Source organism: Ceratotherium simum, chromosome X (genome assembly GCF_057802395.1).
Source record: "Ceratotherium simum simum isolate JZ-2026a chromosome X, ASM5780239v1, whole genome shotgun sequence".
NCBI classification, from domain to species: Eukaryota; Metazoa; Chordata; class Mammalia; order Perissodactyla; family Rhinocerotidae; genus Ceratotherium; species Ceratotherium simum.
Genome location: NC_141940.1, coordinates 17,144,407 through 17,169,090, shown reverse-complemented (window position 1 = coordinate 17,169,090; position 24,684 = coordinate 17,144,407). Strand labels below are relative to the sequence as shown.

The following is a 24,684-nucleotide window of genomic DNA, read 5'->3' as shown; positions in this document are numbered from 1 at the left end:
ACCTGCGAACCCCAGGCCACTGAAGCAGAGTGCAAGCTTAATTGCTATGCCACCGGACCTGCCCCAAGAAAATGCCTTTTATCTGACCATCCTCACTGGTTAGTGATTCAGCTGAACAGTAAGCCTGGGAATTGTCCAGAAGCAACAGGGCCCTGACTTCCTCTTCACAGTCATAAAACCTTAGGTTGAATATGCCTGATCTCAGAAACATAGCTTTGAAAGAACCATTCTGAAAACGAACCTCTGGTGAAGCAAACATCTTTACTAGGTTTATATATCACAGATAATGCACCGTGTCCTCTTGCACACTTTTGGGCAGCTTTGCTTTTCAAATGAGGATTGACTTTAGCTTATCAGTCTGATCTGTGTTTACATGTAAAAAGTCAGACAGGTGCTCTTTTGTTTATTTTCCTCCTGGGCATGCAGACGTCTTTTCTGCTTGCCTGAGTGGTTTGTCACACTGATTTCCAAAAGACACCAATTTCATCCCCACCGTACAACTGAGCGACACAGTTTCTCCTCTTTGATATATAGGGACAATTTTTGTCCAAATGGCTCAACACTAGGCAAATCCTGATAATTTGGAGACACGGAGAATGCAAGATACTCAAGTTCTTAGAAAGATGATTTATCCAGACGACTATGCCAAGCATTACAGAAGATATAAAATGAAGGTCCCTGTCCTTCAGGGAAGCATAATGTAGCAGAAAAAGCATGAGATATACCAACAAGAGACCTAAATTCCTGTCTGAAATCTGCCACTGGGAATCTATGTGATGCTGAGGCCGCCACGTCCTACATCTCGAGAAATATAAATGGAACCTACTTCACAAGGTTAAAACCTACCTAACAAGAATAAAACAAGATAATAGTTGGGAAGGACGTGCCAGTGAACCAGAAAAGGGTTTAAAAACTATAACTATAATTGTTCCTGGTCTAAGGAGGAGCCTGGCCAGGACCAAACTGATTCTTGATTAAGGAGGCTCCGGACAAGCTTAGTGACGACTTTTGGGGAGGCGGCCTTTACCGGGTAAAGTTCTCGGTAGAAGGGCCGCCGGCCGCCGAATGCGCTGCAGGAACAATCCGGACGCGCAACACTTTGCGAGTCGGAGATACGAGTTCGTGGCACCCAGAGTCAGCTGGCTACATCGCTCCCAGGCGACGAGCCGCTTTCTGGGCTCCTCTAGGCCTTCAGCGGGACTGGAGACTCGGTGGCATTAACTCTTTTTCGCATCCGGGGGCTGAACCGGAGCAGAAGGCCAGTTCCTCCGGGATGGAGAGCACCCGCCGGACGGTTCCTGACTGGCTGGGCTGGGACTCCGCAGGTAGAGGGAGGGAGATGGCTGGGCGTGGCTGTCACGGAGCCACCGGAAACGCATCCTTCCTTTTCCGGTTGGGGCCCCGTCCACAGACCGCGACCCCAAAATGGCGAGTCGGGGTACGGTCCCTGGGAGCTAGAGGGTTTGGGTGGGGGACTGAACTCTCTAGGCCCCCTGCGCCCCCGGATCTTGGCGCTGCAGTCGCCAGGCCTCGCGCGCTTTCGCGACACCGCCTCCGGCAGTGGCACAGCCCCCGAGAGCTTCCTCCTCGGAGCAGCGGGGAGGCGTGGAGACTTTATAGTCGAGTGGAGAAAGAAGGAAGTGGCGTCCGCGGGAGCCAGAGCTGCGTGGAGGTAATCGAGAAACTGATTTTCCCTTTCGAGTTCGTCCGGAGAACTCCTGACAAATACCGGCCGCACGTGCCAGTTGCAGGCTTTGGGCCGGCTGCGTGGCGGTGAGTGAGGGGGAGCGGGGGACGCAGCCTTCTCCACTTCGCGGTGGCATCGTTGCCAGGCGGCGGGTCGGCCGGAGAACGGGCGAGACCTCCTCTCAGCAAGGCCGGTACTCAGGCTCCTACAGCCACATCTAACCTCTGAAAGCAACCTCTTTGTACCCTATGTGCAGTATAACCCAGGGATGCTGCTGAAGCACACTGGGAGGCTGCCCGCGTGCACAGTGCTTATGGGCGCCCTTGTGGATGAAGAATATGTAGCGAGTTAGTGGTGGGGGTGGGGCAGTAGTCTGCCACTGCATCCAGCGAAACTTTCCCTTTTCCGCTGGCTTAGGATCCCATCACTGGAGAAAGGGTCGTTAGCTTCTGCCGACATAAAAATATAGGAGGTGTCCCTGTACCTCCTGGGCCTGCATGGGCAGCAAAGAACCAATCGTTTCTTTGAATACCCGTGGCATCCTCGAAAGAATTTTGTTGCTGTTTCTGCTGGGTCACCTCAGGGAAAATCAGACTCCCAAGGCCACCCTCAGTCTTGCTTAAAGATCTATATGACCCTGAGGGGATGTAAAGTCAGGAGAAGGGTTCCCTTTACTAGGACCCTTCCTGTCTCTGAAAAGAGCCTTAATCATCACCGTTTCTCTTTCCTCTTTTACAGTCTGACATTAGGATATCTTGTAAACAAGGCCAACTGTACGTTTTTCCAGTAAAGTAAGCAAAAAATTTGATACACAGGTACGAGTCTGCACAGTGCCCTTTATAAGTCTTTCCCAAAAGTACCAAAAAAAAAATGTTGATGACAGCTGGTTGCTTAATGCGGGGTATTTACTGAGAGGAATAAGGTTACTTTTCCCTTAGTTATTTCTTTTCTGATCTGGGCTGTCTCAGTTTCCCCTGCCAATATTAATGCAATGGAAAGGAGAATATCACATGTTCCATGAAGTAAAAGTTTCAATCTTCACAAGAGGATGAAGGGGCATGGAAGTTGTTTTCCCCCTGGCTAGGGGCGTGAAAGTTGTTTTTCCCTTGACTAGAGACAAGAGTGGAATGATCTGTTAAAATTTAGAGAAACTCACATGTGCCCTGTTTGTGAAGATGGAACAGGAAGCACACAGATTAAGTACTGGATCATCTCAAAGCTCCTTTTATCAAATGGGCGCCAGGTTTCTCACCCACCAACCTTTCTTCAACTTTAAAAAAAAAGGAAAGTGATGCATTGACGTTTGTCTTCTCTGAGCTGTGCTTTGTTTTAAAGTTGAGTAACAGAGAAAAGAAGAGAAACATGTCCTGAAATAATCTGTCATCATGAGTGTCCTAATCCTTGGCAGTTGATTTTAAAGGGGAGGCAGGACAGGAACATTTGTTTGTTCTTGTCTGATAACTATAAATAGCAAGTAAATGTGCGTCGTGTGGCTTTCTTCTTGACATGTACTTTTTTTCTCCCCTCCCTCAGTGCCCTTGGGGAGAAGATCCACTCATTGCTTTTGTACCAAACCTGACAAGGCCTCAGTTGTCAAAGGTGGCACCAGGAGGATGTCACACATAGGAGTAAAACTGTTCCTAGAGCAAATGATGATGAGACATCTGAAAGTGAATGCATGCTTGTACCCACACATGGAGGCTTTGTGGGAGACAGAGGGGTCTGTGAAAGAGAGCTCCAGTCAGAGTAAGAAATCCAGCCCACAAATGGACAGTCTTGGTCCTGAGAGCGCTCGCCAGCACTTCCGGAGCTTCTATTATCATGAAGCACCTGGACCGCTCGAGGCTGTCAGCCAACTTCAGGAATTATGCCATCAGTGGCTAAGGCCAGAGATCCACTCAAAAGAGCAGATCTTGGAACTGCTGGTGCTAGAGCAGTTCCTGACCATTCTGCCCAGGGATACCCGGGACTGGGTGCAGAAGTATCATCCACAGAGCATCAAAGAGGCTGTGGCCCTGGTAGAACGCTTTCAGAGAGAAGCTGGTGGAATAAGTAATGAGGTGAGAAGAAAGATTCCTTACATGTACAATGAAATAGAATAAAGGTGATATATCCGGGTGGGGGCGTTAATTGAGGAATGAGATGGATTAGGTCACTCTTCTGTTGTTCCTTTAGGATAGCTCGGCGGGATCGGAAATCACACACATGCAGCAATAGGTTTCGGAGTTCCTGGCAGTCTTTCCTGGCCTTAGAAAAAAGAAATGCTTTTTGCCCTCTTCAGGGCCAGGGTGAATTGAGGGTAGTGGGCCTAGTGTGGCATGGTCAAGGAGACAGGACTTGAATTCTTAGAAACAGAAATAAAAGGCAAGAAAGAATTGGGAAAGTGGAAGAAATCTGAGTAAATGGACAGCACTTAGAGAGCAAAGGAGAGAAAGGGTAGCAAACAGAAGTATAAATCAAAGAGCTCTGGGGAGACTGCAAAGAAAGAGAGGAAATGGAAAGTAAAAAGGGAAACAAGGATACAGAAAGAAGAAAAACGCCAACAGAGAAGTGGAGAGAGTCAAGGTGCTGAGGGGTAGTGCGCTTTCTGGTGGGAACACATTGCTGGGCCAGGAGAAAAGAGCCTCCACTGCCCTCCCTTCGTGGTCTGTTCTTGGCCTTGCTGGTGATTGGGGAACCAAGGTTCACCCTTGGGAGAGGGCAGCACACTTCCTTTCCTCGGGAACCTACCTTGAAGAACACAGGGCAGGACATATTTTTCGTGTTTTATTACAACTGAATCATGTGGAGGGAGGTTAGTGCCCAACCTTCCCCATTTTTTCCTCCATTAGGTCCCCTTTCTCTGTGAAATCCTTCCCTGGCCATGGGAGGGTTGGAAAATCTGACTGACAGGAAGTTTTTTTTATTCATTTCCTTATTTTTTAGCAAAAACTAGAAGATAGAAATCTACTCAGGCAAGGATCCAAGTCAAGAAAGCAAGCCAGTGAAGTCAGTGTGAGAACAGGCAGCCTGCCCCCGCTCTGCTAGTGGCCTGAGCAGAAGGGTGGAGGCTGGCAGCAGTCACAGCCTTTTTCATTTTATACTAACTTTCCCAGATGATGTGTATGGTTCTGTCTGAGAAAACAGTGGCGCAATATCTCTTCAGGTTTTTTTTATTACTTCCTTTAATGTCATACACTCCCCAAATCTTGGCTCTACTCTTGTCTGTCCATCTACCACCACCTCAAAACCAAAAGTAAGTTCTGTGCTAATGAGGATGGGGATTATTTCTAGGTCACAGACCATGAGCTGGGAAAGGAGGCAGTGCTCTTGGGAGGAACAGCAGTGGCCCCAGGCTTTAAGTGGAAACCAGCAGAGCCCCAACCAATGGGTGTGTTCCAGAAAGAATGTTGGAATACATACCGGGTACTACAAGAACAGCTGGGCTGGAATACTCACAAAGAAACCCAGCCTGTATATGAAAGAGGTGAGGAGCTTCATAATAATTCTCTTCTCCTGGGAGCTGTGATAGTAATTGGTTCAGCTAGAATGTCATGGGAATGTTCCAGGTGCCCAGCCATGCTAGCAGTTGGGGTGTCTCTCAGGTGGGAGTACAACAGGCCAGTGGTGGGTGACGGTGAGGTCCAGTCTGGGGTACAGAAATATCCAAAACACAGAACCCCGGTATTCATACCGTGGACCTTGCTCCTTAGAAATTTGAGAGAAGATGGAACGGGGACAGGTGGGATCATCTCACCCTTATAAGTTAGAGAAGAAATTGGATCAGAAATGGGCCATCAGTGGCAGAATGGGAAGAGAATTGTGCACCAGGAAAAAAATAATACAAGACGAAAATCTCCCACATTTCCTACTGTACACTAGAGGACCTGAGTCTTTTATTTTCAAACAGCTCTAATTCTTGCCCAGCTCAGTGAACAATTTATTTTATGAGAGGAAAAAATAAAAGATTTCCTTTTATTAATTTCTCTCATGAAATCTGGGGAAACAGGCAACTAGGGAACCGGTTCTATGGAATGGTGGATGTGTGTTACTTGTTTATGATGAGAACACTTCTGGTACGACACACACACTTGTGAAGGTGAGCCGTCTTTACTGAAGGAGTCTTGATGTTCTATATTTTAGAAATCAGCTCAGGATATTCATAAACAGAAAAGAGAGAAATTTTCTCTGGCTCTTTTCCACCCACAGCTGTGCCTGCTCAACAGATTCTAGCCTTTTCTGAGCAAAAAAACACCCCAAACTGGAAGATGGCATCTGAGCTCACCTTGCCTGAGTCCCAGGTGAGCTGTACTTTCCAACTTTTTCAGGCAGCCTGAACGTGGCCTTGTCTGTGCTTTTCTCTGCTGCCTGTGACCCACAGTGCCCAGCGGCTACTCTGAGGCATATTAGCCCCAGATGTTCTCCTCTAGGCAGCTATGCTTGGCACAGTGGAATTGGGCACCTCTCAAGCTGTTTACTGATCTCTTTGGCGCTTCCTTTTCTGCCATCTCACTTTTTTCCCTAAATCTTATACTCTTAACTTCTTCAGTGACTGGCCTGCCGTGTGATTCAGAGATGAGTGATGAGATGGCTTCTGTTGTGGCAAGGACTGAACTAAAACTCCTTCTCTTCTTTAGAGTTTGTTGACATTTGAAGATGTGGCCGTGTCTTTTTCCGAGGAAGAATGGAAGTTACTGAACCCTGCTCAGAAAATCTTCTACAATGATGTAATGCAGGAAAACTATGAGAATGTCGTCTCTCTAGGTAAAGATTCTTCTTTTCCTTTGTGTTGAAGTGGAGGGATCTGTTATGTCCTCAGTTTTTGGAAAACGCACTCCTGTAAGAGAGTCCCATTGTTCCAGTAGCTGATTGGTTCTCAACTTGATGATGTAGGGGAAAGTAAAGGCATACCCAGATCACCTGGAGAGCTTTTTACAAATACATGTCCCACTTCTTTACTCTAAATAGAATTCTTGATCTGTTATACTTCCGCCCCATCCTGCAAACTTGCTCTTCCTGTATCTTTTCCATCTCAGTGAAGGGCACCACGATTTACCCAGTTGCTCAGGCCAAACCCTCTCAGATTTCCTTTCTTCCAGTCTTTCTGTTATACCCCACAACTGATCCATCAGCAAGTCCTGTTAGCTCTGTCTTCAAAATAGATCCTGAACAACCATGTCTCAACCTCTTCCACTCTTACCTCCTAGTCTAAGCCACCATCATCTCTAACTGGATTCCCACTCAGCATATCCTTTTCATCTATGCTCCTTAGGGTTAGTTCTTGGCTTCCTCACTGCATATCCACCCACAACCACAGTAGGATATAAAGAAGATATTGAATCTAAGATGCTGCCCATTTAAACATTTAAAGTAAATAAAAGTATAAAAGTGTCATTCATTCTTCCTGAAAATAGTCTGGAATTAAGATGGCGGTCCATAACCTTAAGGTTTTATTCTCAGCATTATTGTTGTACCCTAAACTTAAAGTGATCTGTTTAGAACAAGGGGAAGAACCATAGATCCAAGGTCCCCAAGAGTTCAAGGACAGCCTTGGAGAGTCTCCTACACATAAGTATATACGTAGAAAGAGGAGAGATGTTCCTTGATAGGAACCTTTACAGGGGCTTAACATTTTAAGATTCCGCTCCTGTATTTTTTGTTAATTGAACTTTTTATTGAGATAAGTGTAGATTCACATGCAGATTTAAAATGTAATATATAAAGAACCCATGTACACTTTACCAGTTTCCCTCAATAACGTTTGCAAAACTATCATATACTGTCACAACAAGGATATTGATATTGATACAATCCACTGATCTTATTTATATTTCCTGTTTTGCTTGTATTCATTTGTGTATGTGTGTATTTAGTTCTATAAAGCTTTATCACATGTGTCGGTTTGTGTATTCAACACCACAGTCAAGACAGTGGACAGTTACATTACTACAGGGATCCCTCCTCTTGTCCTTTTATAGCCACACACACTTCCCTCCCATACCCCACCCCATCACCAACCCATGGCAACTACTAATCTGTTCTACATTTCTAAAATTTTGCCATCTTAAAAATGTTATATGAATAGAATCATAAAGTGTGTAACCTTTGGGGGTTAACTTTTTTCATTCAGAATAATTCCCTGGAAATTCATCTAAGTTGCATGTATCTATAATTCATTCCTTTTTATTGCTGAGTAGCATTCCATGGTCTTGATATACCACAGTTTTTTTAATCATTCGCCCATTGAAAGATATCTTTGCTGTCTTCAGTTTTTGGCTGATGTGAATAAAGCTGCCATGAACATTCATGTACAGGATTTTGTGTAGAGATAAGTTTTCATTTCTCTGGGATGAATGGCTTAAGAGTGCAATTGCTGATTCATATGGTAATTACATGCTTAATTTTGTAAGGACCTGCCAAACTGTTTTTAATAGTGGCTGTATCATTTTACATTCCCACCAGCAATGGATGAGTGATTTTCTACATCCTTGCCAGTGTTTATTGTTGTCACCTTTTTTTTTTTTTTTTTTTTTGCTATTCGGATAGGCATGTAGTGTTATCTCATTGTGGTTTGGATTTGCATTTCCCTAATGGCTAATGATGTTTTATAGCTTTTCATGTGTTTATTTGCCATCTATATTCTCTTCAGTGAAATGTCTTAGCCTATATTTTAATTGGATTGCTTTTTAACTTCAAGTTTTGAGAGTTTATATATTCTAGATTCTAGTCTTTTGTCAGATACGTGGTTTGCAACCGTTTCTCTAAGTCTGTATATTGTCTTTCTATCCTCTTCCCCTGGGCTTCCACAGAGTAAAAGTTTATAGTTTGATGAGGACCAATTTTTCCGTTTATAGATTGTAGTTTTGGTGTCAAGGATAGAACTCTGACTAGCTCTAGATCCCTGAAATTTTCTCCTATGTTTATTCCTAAAAGTTTTATAATTTTACATTTAAATCCATGATCCATTTGGAGTTAATTATTGTATAAGGTGTGAAGGTGTTTTACCTATAGAGGTCCAGTTGCTTCAGCCCTTTTTGTCAAAAAGGCTATCCTTCCTCCATTGAATTGCTTTGGCACTTTTGTCAAAAATCAGTTGGGCGTATTTGTGTGCATCTATTCTGTTCCATTAAGCTATATGTCTATCCGTCTTCCAATATTGCACTGTCTTGATTATTGTAGGTATATAATATAGTAAGCCATTTTAATATCTATCAGATAGAGTGATTCTTCCTACTTTATTTTTTTTTGTCAAGATAAAATTTTATTTTAGCTATTCTAGGGCCTGTGCTTTTCCATGTAAATTTTACAGTAAGCTTATCTATGTCTACAAGAAACTTTGTTGGGATTTTGCTAGAAATTGCACTGAACCTGTAAATTAGTTTGAGGAGGATTGGTATCTTTACTATGTTGATTTTTCCAGTCAATGAACACAGTATGTCTCTCTATGTAATTAGGTCTTTGATTTCTCTCATCTAATTTGTGTAGTTTTCAGTGTACAGATCCTCCAAATGTTTTGTTAAGCATATGCCAAAGCATTTTGTTTTCATTGGAGCAATTGTAAATGGTATTATTTTTAATTTTGATTTCTGCATGTTCATTGTTTTTATATAGGACTGCCACTGACTTTGTGTTTTGATCTTGTGTCCTGTGACCTCACTGAACTCACTTATTATTAGTTCTAAGAGGTTTTTTATAGATTCTTTGAGATTTTTATATGTAGACAATCAATGTCATCTGTAATACCTTTTATTTCTTTTTCTTACCTTATTGCAATATCTCCAACTTCCAGTACTATGTTGATTAAGAGTGGTAAGAGCAGACATCCTTGCCTTGTTTCCTATTTTATCATGAAAACATTGTCTTTCACCATTACCTATGATGTTAGTACAGATTTTTTTGTTGATACTCTTTATCAAGTCAATATAATTCCTAACTTTCTGAGTGTTTTATCATAAATGGATGGTAATTTGTCAAATACTTTTCTGTGTCAGTTAATAGGAGTATGATCTTTGAAAGCTTGTTGATATGGTGGGTTATGTTGATTGATTTCAAATGTTGAACCAGCTTTGCATACCTGCGATAAATTCTACTTGGTCATGGTATATAATTCTTATATATTGTTACATTCAGTTTATCAGTATTTTGTTGATGATTTTTGCATTTAAGTTCATAGGAGATATTAATCTGTAGTTTTCTTTTTTAGTATTGTATTTATATGATTTTGCTATTTGGGTAATACTGGCCTTATAAAATGAATTGGATAGTATTTCCTTCTCTTTTCTGGAAGAGACTGTGTAAAATTTGTGTTAATTCTTTAAATATTTGCTGGAATCCTCCAGTAACACCATATGCACCTGGAGATTTCTTTTTTCTGAAGCTTTTTATTTATGAATTCAATTTCTTTAATGGTAATAGTGCTATTCAGATTATCTATTTCATATTGGTTCAATTCTGGTAGTTTGTGGTTTTTGAGGAATTGGTCTATTTTTTCCAAACTTTTTAAATTCATGAACATAAAGTTGTTTATAGTATTCCCTTATTATCTTTTTAATTGCTGCAGAATGTGTAGTGATATACCCAATTTCCTTCCTGATAATGGTGTCTTCTCTTCTTTTATTTTTGTAGTCATGATAGTTTATCAATTTTATTAATTTTTTTGAAGAACAAGCTTTTTGTTTGGCTGTGATTTCTGTTCTCGTCTTTATTAATTCCTTTCTTCAACTTTCTTTGGGTTTATTTTGCCTTTTGTCTAGTTTCCAAAGTAGAACCTTAGATTATTGATTTGAGACTTTTCCTCTTTTCTGTTGTAAGCATTTAGGGCCATACATTCTCCACTGAGCACTTCTTTAGCTGCATTTCACATATTTTGATATATTGTCATTTCATTTTCATTCAATTATGCATTTTTAAATTTCCTTTGAGACTTTCTCTTTGAACCATGGATTATTTAGAAGTGTATTGTTTCATTTCCACATATTTGTAGATTTTCCTGTTGTCTTTCTGTTTTTGATTTCTAGTCTGATTCCATTTTTCTCAGATTGCCTTTTCTCATTCAACTTGTGATTCTTTTGGTTCTCAGTGTGATGGGTGATTTTTTATTGTAATGATCGTTTTGTTTATTATGTTAGAAGAGTCTGGGTCCTATTTAAATATTTTAGTTTAATGGGCAGTCACCCTGTTTTAGTTTAGTACGTAGGGTCTTTCCTACTTTTGTGGGGTATGCTTCCAGTGACAGTTTAATTTTCAGAGGCTTTGTATTGTTATTGGGTTTCCTTGGTTTATATGGTACTGTGAGGGCTGCCATGTGTTGCTGCTGGTGCTGCCTGAGGGTGCGGAAGGTATTTACCTAGGCCAGAGTGTCTCTCAGTGGGAAAGGGGAGTCTTAGACCCATAAGGATGAAGAAGCTTCCTGAGCCAGGCTACTGATGGCTAGGTCCCTCTTGCTAGTTCTGCCTGCTCACTTTGGTATCTCTTTACTGGGGTTCTGATGTTGTCAGAAGGTTTCCCATTCAGACTGGGGCAGGGATAAGCCTATCCAGGCAGCCTTCTGTTGCTAGGATGAGGATTGGAAAACACTAGATCTGAGTTGCCTTCTTTTGTTGGGTGTAGGAATGTAAGACACTCTGCTGTGTTATTCCGCTAGTCCTGAGGTCTCAACATTTTGCCTTCGTTTTGCTACTTTTTAGAATTCTCTATTGGTTGTGTCTTGCATTCTTTAATGGGTTTGTTGTTGTGCCTAGCAGGGAGTATCATGGAGAAATGGATCTATGCCACTTTGTTCTGATTGGACCAGAAATCACTTGTTCTTATATTTTTTAAAAGCAGTCATCATTGATTTTTCTCTCTATTCCTATAGTTTTCTTGTTCTGGAACACAGATGGCTGATTCTTCTGTTTATTCCAACAGGGTTAAAGATCAAAAATGACACTGGAAATGACCAACCTATATCTCTTTCTACATTAGAAACACAAGCAGCAGGATGCAAAGTATTAAGAAAGTCCAGAATGAAAGTTGCCCAGAAAACAACGGGCAAAGAAAATCACGGTGGTACACACAGGGTACGGAAACGGCATCGAGCTTTTCTAGGAAAGAAAAGAAAGAAACTTTCAACTTGTAAACAAGAGCTTCCAAAACGTATGGATCTTCATGGGAAAGGCCATGCAGGAGAGAAACCTTTTAAATGTCAGGAATGTGGGAAAAGCTTCAGAGTTAGCTCTGACCTTATTAAGCACCAGAGAATTCACACTGAAGAGAAACCCTATAAATGTCAACAGTGTGATAAGAGGTTTAGATGGAGTTCAGATCTTAATAAGCACTTAATGGCACACCAAGGAATAAAACCATATAGATGCTCATGGTGTGGGAAAAGCTTCAGTCATAACACAAATCTACACACACACCTAAGAATTCACACAGGAGAGAAGCCCTTTAAATGTTATGAATGTGGAAAAAGATTCATTCAGAACTCCCACCTTATTAAACACCAGAGAACCCACACAGGTGAGCAGCCTTATACTTGTAGCATATGCAGGAGAAACTTTAGCAGGCGGTCAAGCCTTCTTAGACACCAGAAACTCCATAGGAGAAGGGAATCATGTCCAGTGTCTCCAGTCTGATGAAAGAATACAAAATTATGAGACATCCAATGATAGGAATCTGTCATCAACAGAAAATTTGGGAGGGGTACATGTCATGTTTCACAGAAAGGAATGTAAGCTGTCTCTCTTATTCGGCATTGTATCTTTAGTGCCTAGCACAAGACTGATACATAATGAGTACTTTATAAATAAAAGAATGAAAATATAGCTATCATATGTATAGTTATCTGTCCAACTATCTATCTATATCTGTCTGGTTACTCAGCTTCCCTACCCTCTGTGATCTAAATTCTTCAGGTATCAGGTGCTCAGCAAATATATGATGGCCATGAGTCCTACTCTGATTGTTTTTCAGGAGAGATGGAAAAATAAAGAGTATTTGGGTCTTCTGAAGGGAGCTCAGAGAGAATTACTAAGATGGAAAGAGTTTCTATGGCTATTCTGTCTGCATGAACAACCAAGCCCAGGGCTCAGGGAATGGGAACGGGAAGAGAGGATTCTGTGTTTGCCTTGGGAGTAGTGACCCCATTCTAGTTGCTTCTCCCCTGAGCACCCATTACCACAATGTTTTCTGGCAAAGAATTCCAAGCAGCAAGCAAAGGCGTGAATGCCGACACAGACCTAGGGACCTTGCAAGCACTTGATACCTCTCCTGCAGATCCTCTCAACACTGGGGTATATAGAACAAAATGATGAAGGAGGCAGTCTGAGCTCTCATCCAGTTATCTGTCTCTTTGTAGAAAGCACAGGGCAGTGGTGAATGGCCTTTTTTTTTGACTTTCACTGTATAGAGTGGGGGCTTTCATATTGGTGCCACACTGCTCCAGGGCCTAAGGGGAGGCCCATTTTTTTGTGTGTGATAAATAATAATTTTTTTATTGTTGTCATAATAGTTTATAACATTGTGAGATTCCAGTTGTACATTATTATTTGTCAATCACCACATAAATGTGCCCCTTCACCCCTCGTGCCCACCCCTCAACTCACTTCCCCCTGGTAACCACCAACTGTTCTCTCTGTCCATGTGTTAGTTTATATCCCACATATGAGAGAGGTCATACAGTGTTTGTCTTGCTCTGTCTGGCTTATTTCACTTAACATAATACCGGGAGGCCCGTTTTTATGGCTGCTCAGCCACAACCCTATACACCTGGATGCTCTGCAGGAAGGCCTGGAGATTTTGCAAATTGATTTACTGAGAGTGGCAAGGAGAGCACTGTGGTCTTGTAGCCTCAGTGCACATTGGTTACCAGGAGGGAACATCTAGAAGTATCAGAGCAAAGTAAGGCCTATGGCTTAGAGTGATGACCCCAGCGAGAGCAAGGTCAGACAGAAATTATTTTTTGATGTTGGTGGTTTCTCTTCCTTCCCCATTGGGCTCAGCGATTATGTCCTGAGAAGACAATGTGATGTCAAGAGAAGGGCAAGGAAGTTGGAAGACATGGCTTTATACCTATGTCAGATCCTAGTTTAAGGTGTTGGCCAAGGCTTCTATATATTATTTCATAAAATTTTACTTTTTTATGAAAATGGCATGTTTCATATTAAATTTAAACATTAAACAAAACTCCATTGTTATCAAATCACCCAGAGATGGCCAATGTTCTCTTTTTGGAATAGTTATCTTCAGATATTTTTTCCATCAAGAGACCTTTCTAAGCCTGTTTTTCAGGTTTGTAAAATGGAGATAATTCCTTTCCCTCAGGGCTGCTGTGAGGATTAAATGAGACACACGTGAGCATGCCTAACACTGACGGGCCACACTAGATGTTCCATAAACATTTGGGACATTCTTCCTTCACCTTTCTGCTAGTTATTTTAAAAAGAAAATCAACTTTGTCTACTTGTCCAGCTTTTAAGCATCCTTAATGGGGTTACCATCATTTCCAGCTGGTTTTTAAGCCTGCTAATGATAGAAGGGTACCCTTCTGATATGACATTCCTTTCTAGGGATGCTTCACTAATGTCCCCATTCAGCTAGGTACACAGCTAATGAGTAATGGAACCAAAATATACTAGATGCCTTTGAGTTGAGATGGCTGAAAAAGGAGGGGAGGTGATGGCTAGGGGTGGGATTTTTGTGGACAGTATTTACACTATTAGGTGCATCCTCAAACTGATGAATGAGGAAAGAGGTGACTGTGTAGAATGTTCACTAAGAAGAATGAAAGTGCCAAGCCCAGAGGAGGAAGTGACCTGGAAGGAAAGGATCCCATTATATTTCTAAAGGCTTGGAGACTGACTGCCCCACCACCCTTCCAGGACTATCTGAGATTGTGTCCTTGGAACTAAGGGGAAATTCAGCTTGCAGAGGGCACTCTTCTTGGTGTGAATTTATGTTTGGTAGCACACTAGATAGCTGCTATCATACCACCATTCAAATGACATTTATTCATGTAGCATTTAGAAAGAAAAGATTGACTCAAAAATGGAAGGCTATACTGCATCAGTGGAGCCAGCAGTTACTGCCCACTCATGAGATTCAGCCAGATTCCTGAAAACAGGTCAGCAAAAGGGCACTCCGTTTTTGCAAAGCTGCCAACCCCTGTAATAACACCTGTTAGCTTGAAAGCTCATCTTGCAGGTCCTCATTGACACTGGTATTCCCAGGAGAGGTCAAACACAGGGAACGTGGGTCCTATTTTAGATATCAGCTATTTAAGGCAAGTGGCAGAAAGTCCTTTAGATATGAATGGGCAGAAACAGGAAGAGAATTGAGAATTCCTGGTTCCAAGTTCAGACTCCACTGCCCTTTGAGGACAAGGGCTCCAGGAAGAAAGGACATTCTTGTCCCCATGGTTGTGGAAGAGGATTTAGAAGTTGGGGCTCCTGGCTGACCCATCAGTACCTATTCTTCCCTTTCAGTCTTCTGTCACAGCCTCCTAGGGCCCCATTCCCCATCCATCCTGACCAAGCGTATCAGCCCTCACGGTCTCAGAAAACGAAGGACAGACATGGGCACTAAGGAAAGAAATGGCAGAATAGAATCAAGGGGAAAGATGTCTTTCTGCTTTATACAAGGAAAGATGTCATTCTTCTTTATTTGCCCACCCCCTCTGCAGCATATGGCTAAGAGAGGTGAACTCCACTGGCTTTCTGAGGACACAACAGGAAGATAGCATACAAAAGCTCAGGGACTGGAGAAGCAGGCTGATTATTCATTCGGGGACAGAATGAAGAGTCAGAATGCTCCAACTTCAGATTCCACAGGCGGAGACAGAACTGAGGAGGTGAAAGCTGACCTGAGCCATGTGTGAGGGGTGTGGTTCCTATCCCAGTCTCTGTGCTCCTGTCCTCAGAAAGTGAAGAACATCAGGGAGAAGATGGGCTGGGCAAAGAGAGGATGAGAAAGGAGCTGGGAGAGCAGAGGACAGCAGTCCTTTTCCACTCAGGTCTGCATTTGTAAGGCCTGAGGTTGGAAGTCCAGGGCTTGGGGGGCAGAATGCTTCTGCTTGCTGTGGCTGAGACAAGAGCATGTCGGTGGGTCCAGGCCAGTTCGTGCAGGACCCAGTCATTACCTTCTCCCTCCCAGCAAACAATGACATGGCTTCTACCCCAGTGCCTGTTTGGGTCCCTTTGAGCCCTCCCTCTACCTCCAAGCAGCCTCTTCGTCCTTCACTGCCTTGCTCCCTTTGCCGTGGGCCAAGTGTGCTCCTGACACTTTGCCAATTACGTTCCCATAGAGCAGAAGGGGAGGTGCCCAGGGACAGGACCTAGTGAGCGTTACTGTGTTCCACTGTTCCCAGAGGAATGAACACAATAACTGAGAATGGGTAGGCAGGGTTGGGGAAGGAAGATGATGGTCTAGTCTTTATCAAGAGATTGAAATGCTCGTCTTGCTACCTCATCTCTCTATTCTTTGAAAAACACTGAATGTTAGGTTGTTGGTCATGGTAATGACCATGGGCGGGGGCGCTGTTCCTAATTTAAAGGAGGGACTTCCTATAAAAGTCCTGTCACTGGCTCAGCAGTTGTACACAGTTGCTGCTAAGCCCTTCCATTCTTGTTCTTGTCCTTGCCTTCCTCTTCTCCCTCTGTGCTGCCTGCTCCATACTACAATTGTAGGTTCAGGCAAGGGACACAGCTGTGGAAGAAGGGACAAGGAGTCAGGGAGACTCTCCCAAGGAATCAGCAATCATGAGCATACAGGGGGAGAGGACAGGAATCAAGGTTGAGAGCAGTGGTGAGCACCATATCACCCTCGAATCTTCTGGATGACCCGGGTAAGGGAGGAAGGGAAAGAGGCCAGAACAGCTTCGGGAAGCAGTTCTGCTCTAGGGCTGGGATTTAGGGAGACGTAGAGAGGAAGAGCTAGGAGACACCAAGAAAGATTTCCCCTGCCCTTCCCTCAGGCTCTGGGTATATCTGTGTGAGACTTGAGGTGGCGAGAAGGAACTGACTCCAACCCAAGGACTGCAGACACGTCAGAAGAACTTGAGTTTGGTAGTATGAGATCTCATTCCTGAGGGAGTTATCTCTTCAGGTAGGATCCATCTATCTGCCATCCCCAGGCCACCGTTAGGAAGGCCCTCAGATTCCCTAAAGGGACTTATTCTGATTTTTCTTCTTCACCTAATGCCCCATTCTACTGTAAGTGACAAGAGTATAAGGACCTCATTTTGGGGGTATTCCTCACGTTGGAGCCTGGTGCAGGATCTCACAAAGAGTAGAGTTAGTAGGGGCATGAGCTGTCCGTGGATTTTTTTGTGTGTGAAAAATACACCTAAAGGGATAAATCTAAACCCCTGCCAAGATTGGAAATTAACTGTCTTAACTCTGTCTGTATATTGTTTGCTTTTAAAATCTTTCTTAACAACAGGTAAGTGGGAATGTGAGCTGAGAGAAATACAGCAGCATGGGGGCGTCTATGTGGATTACACTATGCTTTGTCCAGCCCGCACTCCCACAGATCCTTACACAGACAGTGGGTAAAACCTTCCTGAAAATTCTCAAGAATGGAGAAATGTCTTCAGGCTCAGTGGACACAGGCCTACCCAGGACCAGGCCCCTAATGTCCTTGTACAAAGACCTTCCCCTCTCCCCTGCCACAGGAATCCAAAGCCTTTCCACCTGTTGTGCTGACAGGGGCCCCTCTTGGAGTGGGGCATACCCATGGGATAGATCATGTAAAAAAAAGTATGTATCTTCCATTCAATGGTCTTTGACAACCTGAGAAGCAAAGCTTCCTTATCTGGGGTCTATGGATGGTTTCAAAGGACCTTCAAAATCTTGAGCATGTGGCATTTGTCTGAGAAGCTGGACCTTCAAAGACTTTCAAAAGTCTTCCTGACCCCAAAGCATTTAGGTACACTTACTGCTGCCATTACTTAAGGCTGTATCTCCTACTCCCTCAGATCTTGTAGTACATCAGGACGGAAGGGGCCTTTGGAAGCCTTGGAGACCATGCCCCTTGTTTTCCAGAAGAAGCAACTGGAGCTTACGGGGTTTCCTTTCCCAGGGCCTTCTGGCAGAGGAGGGACTGGAACAGTCTCCCAAGCCCTAGGCTTTGAAACTAAGGTTCCTCTCTCCAGACATCAAGATACACTCAGCCCCTGGCAGTGGCATCTTGGGAAGTGCCATCATTCTCAAATTGTGATCTCTTGGCTGTCTCCCTTTGGGCTAGGAGTCCCTTCTTGGCGATAGTCTGTTTTATTCTTGGAGGGCTCCAAACTCTGTTCTCTCAAGATAACCCCTCAGGAGGGTGTTTCCACACCTGAGCTCTTTAAGAAAGAGCTACTCTGTTACTAGGGGGTGTCGTGTCCTCCAAAAGTGCTTCTTGTCCCTGTCCACAGACTAGGACCAGGGAACCATCCCCCTCTACCCATTCTCAGGCCTCAAGTGGTCTGGGACTTGCAGGACAGTCACAGGAAAAGCTAGACACGAGGGGCATGTTCCAGGAGAGGCAGACTTCTCAAAACGCTCCGCCTCCTTATTTCTGTGCTACATATTCATCATTTCCTCCAACACCATGGTCACCAAGTCACTCTTCCACTCAGAGTTTTAACAGCTCCCCAGTTCCAATATCCTTTAAGTCCCACTCCCTACTTGGGCTTCAAGGCCCTTCTTCACCTGGCTCCACATGCTAGCCTACCCTCTTTCCTCTCTCCTAGCTCACATATCCCTGATGCTGAGCCGGGCTGTTAATCTGTCTTCAATTATTCTTTGCTCTTAGCACCCAGTATTGCCTCCTGACCTGTCCAAATCCTTCCTTCAGCATCACATCCCATCTTCCTTCTTTTAGCCTTCCAAACTCACTCCATACTGACTGTCTTCTTCTCTTAGAACGGCATTTAAAACGCAGATTTTGTTAAAACACTGATTGCTGGGTTTCACCCCAAGAGTTTCTACTTCAGTTGGTCTGGGGTAGGGCCAGAAAACTGGTGTTTCTCACAAGTTCCCACGTGATGCTAATGGTCTAGCAACCCTACTTTGAGAACCGCTGTCTTAGAACATCTCTCATGTGCTTTCTCCTAAGGGTAGAGGTTGTCTTAGAAGCTCAGTAACTCTATCCAAGTCTGGCCCAGGCCTGGATATCAATATAAACTCTGAACATATGGGGCTGACCACTTTAGGGTTAAATGTGAACTTAATCTGTACTTTATTCTCATCCAATTGGCAAATCACTACCAAAAATTAAGCGTGGGTAGAAAGTCCCTACATGTTCCCTGAATTTTGAAGCTTCCATGCCTGTCTCCCTAATCTCACCCTCTGTTTCAGTCTCCCAGACAGCCAACATGCCTGGTCTCCTTGCAGTTCTCTGGACATGAGCCTGCACCGGCTTTGGGCCTCCCCGGTCAGGAAACCCAGGAAACGTTTCTAAACCAGCAGCACTGCCACCTGCTTCTCTGGGCCTTGGCGAATCAGTGACCATGAAGCTGCCTGCATTGTAAGGACCTCTGGGATCTCATGGCCTCTGGAGGTGGATTTGACCGAAACACCCAGGAAGCATCTCTGTAAACTGGTTTTTCTCCTTCCTAGTGCTGCCTCTCCTCCACTATCCTGCCTGCCTGCCAGCCCTTTGCAACTCAGCCCACCCAGCATGCTGTCCCCTCTGGAAACTGACCTTGGCAGAGGTCACAGAGCGGCCCAACATGATGTAGCAGGGAAGCACAAGGGCCTGCTTCTCTCCAGGAGATTCACCTTTCTCTGAGATGTCCTAATACCTTCCTCATTTTGGAGATGGGCAGGGGCCGGAACCATCCAGGGCCCCAGAGGTGGGCTTGACAGTTGGTGCAATAAGGCAGACCCTGCACCCTCACTGAGGCCTGCAGGTCCCCACCCCTGCAGGTCAGCAGCAGCCTGGGTGCTTGAGGCCCAGAGAGGCTTCTTGGAGATGCAGTCTGAGGAGCCACCTCTGAGGAGTCATTTAGTCTAGCAGGTTTCAAACCAAGGTTCATGTGTGCCCAGGGGTGCACAAACACTATCCGAGGGAGACTGGGCATGGATGGTTTTAAAGGAATCTTGTTGCAAATCCTTAGTCCCATACAGTGTTCTTCCTAAAACAAATCTGAGGAAAACCCCAAGGGAGGTTCTCCATTCCCAGATCCCCTTCACCACCACCCTTCCACCACTAGTACCTGCCCTGATCTCCCCAGGGTTCATTGCCTCAGAGTTTCACATGTCTGAGGAGCCGAAGAGGCTTGAAAATACACTAGCCAGGAAACTGAGTGACTTATGCCTGGGTAAGGAATCTTGCATATCAAATAATTTCCTGTTTTTTCCTTTAGACAGAATTGAAGAAGGACTTAATCAGTTGATCAGCTGGTTGATCAGTGGGGAAAAAATGGATGATAGTTCAATATTTGATATATGCCATGTAACTCTAAAAGAAATTAAAAAATTTTGAATGATCCTGCTGTAACAAAATTCTTTCCATGCCCATTTACATAACATCTCTGAAAATGAGAAATAGTGGTATAATTGGTGGTGAGCCAGGCCTCATTCTGAGAATAACTAATATTCATTCATGATACGAACTAATTTTAAAAGATTAATCCATATCATTATGAGTGGGATTTTCAATAATTTTTTTGTTTATAACTATCCAAATTTAGAATATATTTATATTATATATAAATATATTTATGTTGGATCAATATATTTATAAATATATTTATGTTTGATCAATAGTGTTTAATAATTGTAATAACTCAGAAGAAACACATTAACACTTAGAGCCTCATGGTCACAGGAAATTTTTTACCCTACTCATATGCCTTTTAAAAGAAACTTTTATTGAAGCATGGCACACAAACAGAAAAATACTCAAGTATTAAGTGTACAGCTCAGTGAATTATTACTAAGTGAACATCCTCGTAACCACCACCCAGATCAAGAAAAAGAGCATTAGCAGCACTCTAGCACCCTAGGAGTGAGATGGTTGGGTCATAGGGTTTATATATGCTCAGCTTCTTTAGATACTGCCAAAATGTTTTTCAAAATGTACCAATTTACATTGCCACTAGCAGTGTGTGAGGGTTTCAGTTGCTCCTTATCCTTGCCAACATTTGAAATTGTCTGTCTTTTTCATTCCAGCCATCCTGGTGAGCCAGTAGTAGTAGTGTGGATTTAATCTGAGTTTCCTTAATCATCAGTTAAGATGAGCACCTTTTCATGTGCTTAATGAGTATTTGAATATACTCTTTTGTGAAGTGCCTGTCAAGTTTATTGCCCATAATTCTATTGGGTACTTTTTTCTTTCTGGAGTGTTTGCTTCTGAATATGAGTCCTTTGCTGGATACATGTACTGCAGATATCTTCTCCCACTACGTGGCTTAGTGTTTCACTCACTTAATGATGTCCCTTGATAAAGAAAAGTTCCCAGTTGTAATGTAGTCCAATTTATCAGTATTTTTCTTTATTATTTGTGTTGTTGGAGTCTTGGTGAAGAAATCATCACCTACTCCCAAGGTCATGAAGATATTTTCCTTTGTTTTCATTTACAAGTTGTATTATTTTACCTTTTACATTTGGAACTACAATTCATCTGGAATCGATTTTTTAAACAAGATGTGGTATATCCATTCAATGGATAATTATTCAGCCAAAAAAAGGAATAAAATATTAACGCATGCTACAACATGGCTGAACCTCAAAAAACAATATGCTAAGTAAAAGAAATCGGGCACCAAAGGTCATATATTGTATGATTCCATTTATATGAAATATCTGGTATAGGTAAATCCATAGAGACAGAAAGCAGATTAGTGGTCGCCTGAGGCTGGGGAGGATGGGAGTCTCTTTTGGGGTAATGAGAATGTTTTCATAGTAGATAGATGTGATGGATGCAAAACATAGTGACTGTACTAAATGCTATTTAATTGTACACTTGTTTTTGAGGTCCATCCATGTTGTAGTATCAGTTCTTTGTTCCTTTTTATCTGCATTATATTCCAATGGATAGATATATCACATTTTGTTTATCCATTCTTCCATTGAAGGACGTTTGGGTTATTTTTATCTTTTGGCTTTGTGAATAGTACTGTATGAACATTCATGTACAAGTATGTGTTTGGATGCCTTTTTTCAAAATAATTGAAAACACCTATTCTTTTAGGTATATACCTAGGAGCAGAATTCCTGGGTCATATGGTAATTGTATGTTTAACTTTTTGAGAACCTCCAAATGGTTTTCCACAGCAGCTGCACCATTTTACATTCCAACCAGAAAGTACAAGGGTTCCGATTTCTCCACATCCTCAGCAAGACTTGTTAATTTCTATTTATTTTTAATTATAACCATTCTAGTGGGTGTGAGATTGTATCTCATTGTGGTTTTGATTTGCATTTCCCCAATGATGAATAGTGTTGAGCATCTTTTCGTGTGCTTGTTGGCCATATGTATACATTCTTTGAAGAAATGTCTATTTGAGCCCTTTGCCCATTTTTTAATTGAGTTGTTTGTCTTTTTGTAGTTGAATTGTAATAGTTCTTTATATATTCTGGATACTTGACCCTTATCATGTATATGATTTGCAAATATTTTCTCCTGTTCTGGAAAAATTTATCACTTCCTTGATGCATCAAAGTTTTTACATTTACTAAAGTCCAATTTATTTATGTTTTCTTTAGTTGCTTATACTTTTGATGTCATATCTAAAATACCATTGCCAAATCCAAGGTCATGAAGATTTGACGTATGTTTTCTTCAGAATTTTAAAGTTGTAGCTCTAACATTTAGGTCTTTGATCCATTTTGAATTAATTTTTATATATATTGTAAGGTAGGGGCCCAACTTCGTATTTTTTCATGTGGCTATCCAGTTGTCTCAGTGCCATTTTTTGAAGAGCCTATTTGACCTCATTAAATGACCTTGGCATCCTTGTCAAAAATCAGTTGACTCTAGATGTATGAGCTTATTTCTGGACTCTCAATTCTATTCCATTTGTCTATATGTCTATCCTTAAGCCAGTACCAAACTTTTTTGATTACTATAGCTTTATAATAAATTTTTATATCACAAAGTGGGAGTCCTCCAACATTGTTCCTCTGTTTCAGAGTTGTTTTGGCTATTGGGCATGTCTTGCAATTCCATATGAATTTTAGGGTAAGCATTTCTGTTTCTTCAAAAAAAGGCTGTTGGAATTTTGATAGGGATTGTATTGAATTTGTAGATTGCTTTGTGTAGTATTGCCATTTTAACATAAGTCTTTCAATCCATGAACACAGGATGTCTTTCCATTTTCTAGGTGTTTTGAAATTTCTTTCAGCAATGTTTTGTAGTATTTATGATCCAAGTCTTGAGCCTCCTTGGTTAAATTTATTCCAATGTATTTCATTCCTTTTGATATTACTGTAAATGGAATTATTTTGTTAATTTCCTTTTCAGCTTATTCATTGTTGGTATATAGGAATACAACTAAGTTTTGTGTGTTGATCTTTTATCCTGCAACTTTACAGAATTTGTTTATTAGCTCTAGTAGTTTTTTGTGTGTGAATTCTTTAAAATTTTCTATATATAAGATCATGAAATCTGTGAATATAATTTTACTTTTTCTTTTCTGATTTGAATTTTTTTTGGGTTTGTTTGTTTTTTTGCCTGATTGCTCTGGCTAGAACTTCCAGTACAATGTTGAATAGAAGTAGTGAAAGTGGACATCCTTGTACATTTCATCTAGGATATCTAATTTGTTGGCATGGAATTGTTCATAGTATTTTCTTATAATCCTTTATAATTATATAAGGTCCCCACTTTCCTTTCTGATTTTAGTGATTTGAGTCTTTCCTCTTTTTTTCTTAGTCACTCTAGCTAAATGTTTGTCAATTTTGTTGGTCTTTTCAAAGAACTGCCTTTTTGTTGATTCTAATGTTTTTGTGTTATCTTTTTTCTTTATTTCCACTCTAATCCTTATTTTTTCTTTAAGTCTGCTAGCTTTGTATTTAGTTTGCTCTTCTTTTTCTAGTTCCTTAAAGTGTAAAGTTAGGTTATTGATTTGAGATATTTCTTCTTTTCTAATGTATATATTTACAGCTCTAAATTTCCCACTGAGCACTGCCTTTGCTGCATCCCATAAGTTTTGGTATGTTGTGATTTTAATTTCATGCATCTGTAGGTATTTTCTCATTTCCTTTCTGGTTTCTTCTTTGACTTAATGTTTTTTAAGAGTATGTTGTTTAGTTTCCACATATTTGTTAACTTTCCAGTTTTCTTTCTGTTATTGACTTACAGCTTTATTCTATTTTGGTCAAAGAAAATATTTTGTATGATTTCAATCATTTAAAATTTATTGGGACTTTTAAACTTAATTTAATTTTAGTAAAAACACTGAATATGAGATCTACCCTCTTAAAAATTTTTAAGTGTACAATACAATATTGTTGACTATAAGTATGATGTTGTACAGCAGATCTCTAGAATTTATTCATTTTGCTTAACTGAAACTTTATGCCAGTTGATTAGCAACTCCCCATTTCTCCCTCCCCCAACCGTAGGCAAGCACCATTCCACTCTTTGATTCTAGGAATTTGACTGTTTTAGATACCTCATATTAGTGGAATCATATAGTGTTTGTTTTTTTGTGACTGCCTTATTTCACTTAGCATAATGTCCTCAAGGTTCATCCATATTGTTGCATTTTGCATAATTTCCTTTTGTGTGTGTGTGTGTCATTTCTTTAAAAAATATGGAATGCTTCACAAATTTGCATGTCATCCTCACACAGGGGCCATGCTAATCTTCTCTGCATTGTTCCAATTTTGGTATATATGCTGCTGAAGCGAACACCCTTCTTTTTTTTAATGCTGAATAATAGTCCATTGTATGTATATACCACCTTTTTTTTATCTATTCATCTGTCGATGGACATTTAGGTTGTTTCTACATCTTGGCTATTGTGAATAGTGCTTCAATGAACATGGGAGTGCTAATATCTCTTCAAAATCCTGATTTCAATTATTTTGGATGAATACTCAGAAGTGGGA

At 41.7% G+C, this 24,684-nt stretch overlaps 1 protein-coding gene and 1 non-coding gene across 8 annotated transcripts; one reads left to right on the top strand and one right to left on the bottom strand.

Moving 5' to 3' along the window:
• Window positions 1-1,523: 1,523 nt before the first annotated feature.
• ZNF75D (zinc finger protein 75D) lies at window positions 1,524-20,376 on the top strand. Of its 7 annotated transcripts, XM_087426951.1 has the most exons (9): window positions 1,524-1,672; window positions 2,426-2,502; window positions 3,221-3,747; window positions 4,961-5,153; window positions 5,876-5,967; window positions 6,304-6,430; window positions 11,573-11,724; window positions 18,982-19,150; window positions 19,243-20,376. In XM_087426951.1, the coding sequence occupies exons 3-8, from the start codon at window positions 3,301-3,303 to the stop codon at window positions 19,129-19,131; spliced, it is 1,161 nt and encodes a 386-aa protein (XP_087283077.1). In that variant the 5' UTR covers window positions 1,524-1,672; window positions 2,426-2,502; window positions 3,221-3,300; the 3' UTR covers window positions 19,132-19,150; window positions 19,243-20,376. The 7 variants fall into 7 exon arrangements, with proteins under 7 accessions (XP_087283077.1, XP_087283078.1, XP_087283076.1 ...); XM_087426952.1 differs by having other exon boundaries at window positions 19,018-20,376; XM_087426950.1 differs by having other exon boundaries at window positions 18,982-20,376.
• Window positions 20,377-24,380: 4,004 nt separating this feature from the next.
• Window positions 24,381-24,487, bottom strand: LOC147911762 (U6 spliceosomal RNA). Its single transcript, XR_015550769.1, has one exon. It is a non-coding gene; the product is annotated as a U6 spliceosomal RNA (small nuclear RNA).
• Between the last annotated feature and the right edge of the window lie 197 nt (window positions 24,488-24,684).

Bases quoted from the DNA above. Each gene is read 5' to 3' on its own strand.
- ZNF75D (XM_087426948.1), top strand. From the start codon at position 3,301: ATGTCACACATAGGAGTAAAACTGTTCCTAGAGCAAATGATGATGAGA. The intron at 3,748-4,960 runs GTGAGAAGAAAG...GATTATTTCTAG, and splicing joins CTGGTGGAATAAGTAATGAG to GTCACAGACCATGAGCTGGG. The intron at 5,968-6,303 runs GTGAGCTGTACT...TCTCTTCTTTAG, and splicing joins TCACCTTGCCTGAGTCCCAG to AGTTTGTTGACATTTGAAGA.